The 8,790-nt window shown below is 35.6% G+C and overlaps 1 protein-coding gene across 1 annotated transcript in view; it reads left to right on the top strand.

The window, feature by feature from the left end:
- The window catches only part of LOC107558533 (ephrin type-A receptor 3-like), a 37,038-nt gene extending 28,689 nt beyond the window's left edge, over positions 1-8,349 (top strand). Inside the window, exons 5-7 of the mRNA XM_016242184.1 lie at positions 3,893-4,005; positions 6,129-6,291; positions 8,226-8,349. Of these exons, the coding sequence (XP_016097670.1) occupies positions 3,893-4,005; positions 6,129-6,291; positions 8,226-8,338 (389 nt within the window). The 3' untranslated portion in view covers positions 8,339-8,349. The remainder of the gene's footprint in view (positions 1-3,892; positions 4,006-6,128; positions 6,292-8,225) is intronic.
- The last annotated feature ends 441 nt before the right edge of the window (positions 8,350-8,790 follow it).

Raw genomic sequence — 8,790 nt, 5'->3', positions numbered from 1 at the left:
ATTTATAAATGAAAAGAAATAACTTATAACCTACACTTGCTGACTAATGGCAGTCAAGCGTAAGGTTTCTTGCTTCAAAATCAGTCATAATGTAGTTTTACTTGAACCGTTTTTTCACTTGACTGTATTATTAGTACACAACAGGCTGTGTTTGCTACTGTGACTTTAAGAATCTCTATATTCAAATGACCTCATTTTTAATTTGATAAACACCAGCGTGTGTGTATTTCCCTTTTCAGAAGGAAATGGTTGGATGGAAGGATAGTTATTATACATATGTATATATCTAATTTTGTGTGTTTTTTAATAAACACATTATAAGAAATAGGTCAACAAGTATGTGTGTGTATATATGTACAATATAAGTGTATATACAGTTGAAGTCAAAAGTTTACATACACCTTACATACACCTTGGAAATACTTTACCAAAATAAGAGGGATCATACCAAATGCATGTTATTGTTTATTTAGTACTGACCTGAATAAGATATTTCACATAAGATATTTTACATATAGTCCACAAGAGAAATAATGTAATGGTTAATATAATAATAATAGTTGAATTTATAAAAATGACCTTTATACTGTGTTCTTACCTGAATTTTGAGATCCATCTTTTCACACTGAGGACAACTGAGGGACTCATATGCAACTATTACGTAAGGTTCAAACGCTCACTGATGCTCCAGGAGGAAAAAAACGGGCATTAAGAGCCAGAATGGAGATATGTACTTGTGTACATCTATCTGTCTTTTAATATTTAATATTTATTATCTATACTTTTATATATTATATATAATTTATGTAATTTATTACAATAGTAATTTTTCTGAATATGAATACAATCAAACTTTTTCCCCTTCTTCTTCGATAGCATGTCGGTCAGGCTTCTACAAGGCCTCTGCTATGGATGCGTACAGAGGAAATGGGTTGTAATACTCAACCAAACTTTGAATTAGGATCATAGGCCATGGCAAAAATAGGCTAAAAAAATATGTGATGTGACCCTGGAGCACAAAACCAGTCATAATTAGCACAGGTATTTGTATCAATAGCCAATAATACGGTCACGAATTTAGATATCAAGAAGATATTAATTTTCCTACCGTAAATATATCAAAACTTAGATTTTTGTCATAACTTTAAATGTTTGATTAGTAATATGCATTGCTAAGAACTTAATTTGGACAACTTAAAAGGTAATTTTCTCAGTATTTAGATTTTTTTGCTCCCTCAGATTCCAGATTTTCATATATTGTCATAATCTAACAAACCATACATAAATGGAAATCTTATTTATTCAGCTTTCGGATGATGTATAAATCAATTTACCCTTATGACTGGTTTTGTGGTCCAGGGTCACATATTACATTTAAAATTGGTATATAATACCAACAATATAATATATAATAAACTATACAATACATAATATTAATGTCATAGTTTTTTAAATATATAAAGTAATATTTTAATAAATCATTAAATGCAAATGCAGAAATATAATTATTTATTTGGTAATATCACATTTAACATTTTAATGTACAGTATTAATGGGCTCTTTATACATGAAAATTTAAAGCTGTCTTCATTTCCTATGAAGGGGTATCTCGTAAGGTGATGGTTATATACGATAGACCTTTGGCATCAAAAGTCTGAAACCCTTTGTTCTAAATGTTATGAACATTTTACAAGGACATACAATATTTTTTCCTTTTTTTGGGCCTTTTTATTTGATTCATACAAAAAAAAGGCATGATATGTGACGCAGGTATATTTTATAATTGGCTGTCAGGAGGGTCAGGGATATGTAGTATTCGTTATCCTTTGAAAGCTTTAAACATCCTCAGTTACATATTTTTCTGCTTGTGCTCGTAAATCTCTGAAGCTTTAGTCACAATTTTTGTCTCCTGCTTCCTGCCTTTGAATTTTACACGGGTGTGCTGTGCTTCAGTGGGTCCTCTTATATCTCGCCTGACCTTTAAACCCGCACTCTGTGAGCACCTCGAAGCCTGTCATTGGTCGAGAGGAGGGACGAGCTCTCCTGATCCTGTGGTTAAGTATGATTCAGCCCCTCAGAGAACAAGAGCGAGAGCGAGACAGGCAGGAGCGAGAGGCAGCGTAATGAGGAGAGTTACCCAGGATGCCCGGATCAACAGCCCTTTGCTCTTATGAGAGCTGACATGCCTGTAACCGTGGAAACTCCACTAGTGGGCGGGGACTGATTGAGGTATATGTAACTCTGATTGGCCTGTATTTCGAGTGCTCGGCCTCTGGTCCACACCGCTTGAAATATTCAAGAGACAATCCGCCATGTGTCGAGAGGAGACTTCTGGGATGATGTAGTGCTTGTATTTGCATGCATGTTTTGCATGATTCGGATATTGACTGATGTTTCGGCGCACATCTTTCATCGGCAGGTGTGTGAGAGATGGCAAACAGAATATTTATGCAAATTCTGAGGAGACATAAAGTGACGAATACATCAAATAAAGCTGACAGATTCACGACTTCCTAAGAACCGAATGCAGAGCATTTTAATGCTACATATATGAATGTGTAACACAAGTTAGATGGTACAGGAAGTATTTACATTGATCTTCTGTGTTAAAGACAATGTGAAATCGAAATGGAGAGTATTTATTTAATAAAATGTGAAATTTGCACTATTTACATTGTTTTAGATTTTGGGATCAGTTAAATGTTTTTTATTTAAAAATAATTTTATTCAGCAAGTAAATTGATCAAAAATGACAGTAAAGACATATATAATATTACAAAAATCTATTTAGAGTAAATGCCGTTCTTTTGAACTCTATTCATTAAACAATGCTGAAAATGCCACAAAAATATTAAGCGACACAGCTGTTTTTCACATTGATTATAAAAATAAATGTTTTTCTTAAGCACCAAATCAGCGTATTAGATTGATCTCTGTTGGATCATGTAACACTAAATACTGGAGTAATGGCTACCAAAAATTCAGCTTTGGCATCACAGGAATAAATTACATTTTAAACTATATTAGAAATAGAAAAACATTGTTTTAAATTGTGATAATATTCCACATTACTGTTTTGATCAAATACATGCAGCCTTGGTGAACATAAGAGACTTCTTTCAAAAACATGAAAATTATCCCAAATTTTAGTGTATGAGGGCAAAAGGCAAAAAAGTTCAAGTTTTATCAATTTATTATTATTACTCACCATATTAATATTTAGATTGTGGTGTTCACATAATGGTCAGAACATGTTGGCTATATATAAATGCATTATTGTCCTGTTTTAACTGTTTAACTCACCTCCTACATCTTTTCCTGTGATATTTTGAGACACTTTTCTTTCATTACTCTGAACTGAAGCATGTCTGTTCTTTATCTGTGAACCGAACACATGCTGGGATATCAGCGTAGCTGTTTGTTTATCACTTTAGGAGTCTTTGTGTGCGTACGGCAGTTAGCGGTGTCACTGTGTCAGCACCGCGCAGCAGATCAGAGTACGCGGAGTTAAGACTCGCACAGCTCATTAAAGATCGAAACGTCAGCTCCTTCATTCATCACTAGCGACCGGGGCCCAAAACGGAGGCCCTCGTTTGTACTCACAATCTGACACCATCATTAGCACCTCTGTCTCTCTCTCTTTCCGCTCAGGGCGGCTCGAGAACACTGCTGTTGTATGAATAGAAGGGCTGAGGTGCTCTGGCTGCGTGCCAGCAATGTAGTATGGGGTGAAAATGACTCACTACACACACAGAATAATTTATCACTCCCGAAAAAGACAAGACGCGCTCCGCCAGCCCTCTCATACTCTTTAATTAGAAGTGTAATTAATCCTCCTCTTTTACATGGAAATCAATCTCAATTCATCTCTCTCTCTCTCTTTCTTTTTCAGTGAGCGTCATCTTAAAGGAAAGGAAGGGCACCGACAGTGTAACGCTGGCATGGCAGGGTCCAGAACCTTCTGACGGGACCGTAGTGGAATATGAAGTCACCTATTATGAAAAGGTTAGATGCTTTGGTGTACGCTTATCTTCATGACCTTTTGGCCCTATGTGAGTCCTCCTTGCACTGACTGGACATATGGCAGCTCACTTTTATCGTTCCCCGGGGAGAGACTGTAATGTTAACACAGACATGCTTCATTCGGTCCCAATTAGCATTCATGGATCTCCTGTCTGCCAAACACCTTTGAGGTTGTCACATTTTAGACTTGATGACATTATTGTCCTGAACAAATTACAAAGGCTTTGTTCAAACGGGCAGCAAAAATCAAATTTTTACTTCATCCAACTCAAACCCATTTCGTTTTTTGTCTGAACAGACAGAAAAACACATCTGATATATTTACAAATCCATATGCGATTGTTTGAAATCCGATTAAAACCTTGTCCATGTGTGGTTTGAAATCCAATTAAATTAAGATTATCATTCTAAATGATCAAATCTGATTTCAAGTAGTTTTTCTGACATCTTCATTTGAGACATATTGCGTATTGTACGAATAGAAGGGCAATATATATTACACATATTGTGTAATATATGTCATATAAAGTGTGCAATATTGTTGGCAATTGGGTCTGAATAGTACATAATGTGACATACTATGTAGTGAGGGAATTTTTTATGGCCTGTGTAACTGATAAATACACATTAAAATTCTATTGTAATATTAAATATATGAAATATATATTAAAATTGTACTTGGGAAATTTAGTATTCCAGATTTTCCCAGTTTTTTTTTTCTTCACTGGCAGATACTCATTCATATAACCAATAAATATATATTAAAATTCTATTCTACTATTAAATGAAAACAAATATATATTTAAAAATTCTACCTCATTAAAATACAATGTTTTCCTCACCTTTTTTCTTCACTGGCACATTTTATGGCGTATAACCAATAAATATATATTAGAATTGCTTTCTAATATTAAGTATATATAATTTTTTTTATTATATTCAAGTACTATTTGTGTCTAAGTAATTAAAAATGCAATTTAAAATCAATTATTTTAAAGGTGTATATATACTACAGGTAAGGCATCACAATATTATAATGCACATTAATTACAAGATATACTAAAGATTATATTTAACAATGTTAAACTGTTAAGATGAACTCAAAGTGATTGTTAGATGCACACAAATGTTATGTAAATGTAAAAAAATAGCAGAAATGAGCATGCACATTTAAATATATCTCCAATATAATTCAATTACTGATATAGTACAGATGTATATCTAGTGTGAACTGCTTTCTGCAGTGACATTTCTATACACAGGGTAAGTGATTTCATGCAGTCAGTTCTTTAAATCCCTCGGTGACACCCTCCTGTACCGCTGTACTTGACTGTGTGGCATGAAAACAGGGTGATGGGTAATTATTATGATTTATTCAGGTGATCATGGACTATGTGGCTTTTAGATGGAGCGCACAGATGGACAGGCTTGGCTGCCGCTGTGTCCGCGATATGTTTGATGCCGCCTGTTTGGCCCATCTTAGATTTAATAGCACCACAGGAAATATGGCAATCCCTCTCTTGCAGGGCGTGGCGTTCCTGTCTGGAACGTTAGATTTCCCTAAGCGAGCTGCCACGTGCCTCTTTAGCGAAGGGCTTACATGAAGGAAGATGAATGGATATCAATAAGCTGTGAAATATTAACATGAGCACACTGTACGGAATTCTCCCTAGGATTAGACAATGAGAATTGGACAATGAGGCGACAGATCCAAGTCAATAGGATTGATGTCATTTATCTGGATAAATTCCAGTTACTGGAAGCCTAAAAGCTGTTAGAAATCTGCGGTTTCTTTTCAGTTCAATCCGTCTATGTGAAAAGCATTGTGTTAGCCATTGGCAGGAGGTGCTTGAATGAGCACTAAATTCCATCTGAGCTAATTGGCAATTGACTGATTTGAATCCAATCTGCATGCTTTGTGTTCTTGTTCTTCATTTTTTCTGTGAATGAGAGTCAATGCATTATGGATGATTCGACAAAGTTCATCTAGACTCCTGGGGTTTGCAGGACAGGAAAGGATTCAGGTATCATTGTGAGGGATCAAGACATCTGTCTTCATTGAAAGCAGCCCTGTTCACTTATCATTCCATTCTTTCCTACTATAGAACCAGCAGGATCAGAACTACACTGTGCTGAAGACCAAATCCAACAGTATGACGGTGGATGGACTCAAGCCGGGAACCACATACGTCTTCCGGATTCGAGCCCGTACAGATGGAGGCTATGGGAACTACAGGGGAGAAATTGAGTTGGAGACGAGCCATGAAGGTGAGTGAAAAACCATCCTTCATGTACCTTCATAAATCATCCAGAAATGTTTTACCTGGTTAAGGTCCCTTGCTTGCAGCAGTGAAGACCTCCTTTATTTCCTGGTGATTGGTCACAGTGTTCTCCTCTAGTTTTAGAGAACTGACTATGAAATCTATCCCTGAAATTGTCACTTTAAAATGGACAGTTCTGCTCCTGGATGCTGATTGGTTGATACCATATGTGCCAATTGCACAATATAGTTTTATTGCACAAAACACTCGTTCACCATATCACTACTGAAATTGCTTACATGTCAGACTATATCCAATAGCAAAAGGATATTGTTTAATGAATTTGCTGCAAAATAACATTCTAATGAAATTTTGTGTGCTTAAGAATTCTCAAGAAGGCACTTCAATTGAACTCTGTTGTGCTAAATTGCCAGCTTACGGTTAGGCTAATGAGCCACTTCATGTAAGAGTTGTATATTGTGATTATTATTACAAATATAATTATTTATTGAATATTTGCTTTTTTATTATATTGCTGATGCTTCATTAAAGTAATAAGCCTCTAAAATGACAGAAAATTGTAATAAGGCATGCATTACAATTTTAACATAGTTAGTTTTATTCTTTATTAGAAACCCATTTACAGTGTCCTTGATTTTGTAGATACCTCTATAATTTCTGACTTTGTAAGTGCCACCAAACCCCTGATTTCTTATTCACAGCTGAATATCTTCATATTTTCAAGGACATTTGTTTCGGCCAAACTGTAACCTGTGTCACACGCATGTATTTCTCCATCACATGCCGCTGATTGAATTTCCGATCCGCTGCGCGCATTGAAAGAGGCTGTACAATATTTATACATGTGAACACGTTCAATTAGTCCCCTGAGATAGACGAGGCTCCTTACTTGCTGCAGTTTGCTCTCTTGCTGTGGTGTTTGAAGTCTGAACATGTAGATTTTCTGTCAGTGTTCCTCTGAAGTGTGAGCAGCTTCAGCTGAGAGTAGGCAGATGCCCCGCTGTGTTTGTCTCATAGTTTGTGTACCATATGGGACACGCCACCATTCTGTGTGCATAATTAGAGGGACGCTTTCTTAAATCTTTTTATTGGAACATTATCTGGAAAAATTCAGCTTATTTTACATCTCTTTGTTTGTTTACTAAAATATTAGTCATAATTATTTTTGTTTGTGATATAACAATTGTTAATGATGTCAGAATAGTTGCCATGGTATTAATAAAGCATTTTTAACAGTTTCTAATTGTGTTTACTATGTGGTATTATTTTCTTAATTAGTACCACATAGCTTAGACATAGATTGGTAGGTAACAATAAATATTAATGTATTAAATAATTTTAAAACAGCATTAAAAAAAAAAAATGTATGCAATGGTGAGCACCTGAAATAAATAAATAAACACACACACACACACACACACACACACACACACACACACACGCACGTACGTACGTGTTTTTTTTTTAGGCTTTCTGACCCCAAGACTCAACTATTTTCTGCAGTTCTCCAGCTGTGATCCTTGGAGTCTTTGGCCACTCAAACTCTCCTCCTCACAGGGCATTAGGACGATATAGACACACGTCCTCTTGCTGTATTAGAGAAAAATAGAATAGAAAAATAGAAATTAGAATTTTTATTTTTTTTATTTTTGAATGAAATATCAAGTGGATAAACAATGCAAATTTATTTTCACAGCCTTCTTTGATCATATTTAACAAGGGTATGAATAATTTTGAGCACAACTGTACATATACACACACATACACACATTTTTTTATGCATTCATAGAAATTTAACCTAAAATAATAAATCTAAACTATGGATATTGGATATGCCAGAACTGTGGTAAATTTTCACAAATGCAGGAACCACTGAAGTTAATCGCTGCTTTAATGTTGGGTTCTCTCTCTTTCTATTAGATATGCTGGCGGTTGGAGATCCCAACCAGCAAACCATACTGGCCATCTCTGTGGCAGGCGGTGCAGTGCTTCTGGTCTTACTAGTGGCCTGTTTTGTTGTGAGTGGACGGTAAGAGTAATTTACTGTTCTTCTCTAAGCTTTCTCGGCTTATAGATTCAGACCATACCTTATTCTTTAAAAATAAACCGACCCCAAGCATGCAGCCTTCTGTATGATGAAAAAGCAGTTAATTGGCAACTTCTACACTGACAGACTTGGATGAATCAGTGCTAATCTGGGTTGTTTAACCATCAACAAATCCATATGAAAGATAAAGAAACCATGTTTCGTTTAATCAGCGAAGAAGCGTAAATATAGATAGACAGAATCGAGCAAATGAGATGTTGTTGTGCATCTGTCAGTGTGTGTATGCCTTTGCATGTGTGCATTTGCACAAAATCAAAAGGACACAAAATTGTTTAGCCCTCTGATTGCATAGTGTGATCTGTAGAGATGAAAGCAAACACTTGAGAGAACAATTGAAGAGACAGACATAAGGGAGAAAAGCAAGAGTAGACGCTCTGT

This window comes from Sinocyclocheilus grahami, unplaced genomic scaffold (genome assembly GCF_001515645.1).
Source record: "Sinocyclocheilus grahami isolate Dianchi unplaced genomic scaffold, SAMN03320097.WGS_v1.1 scaffold648.1, whole genome shotgun sequence".
Lineage (NCBI taxonomy): Eukaryota > Metazoa > Chordata > Actinopteri > Cypriniformes > Cyprinidae > Sinocyclocheilus > Sinocyclocheilus grahami.
The sequence above is the reverse complement of the archived record's forward strand: the minus strand, read 5'-3'. Positions and strand labels throughout refer to the sequence as shown.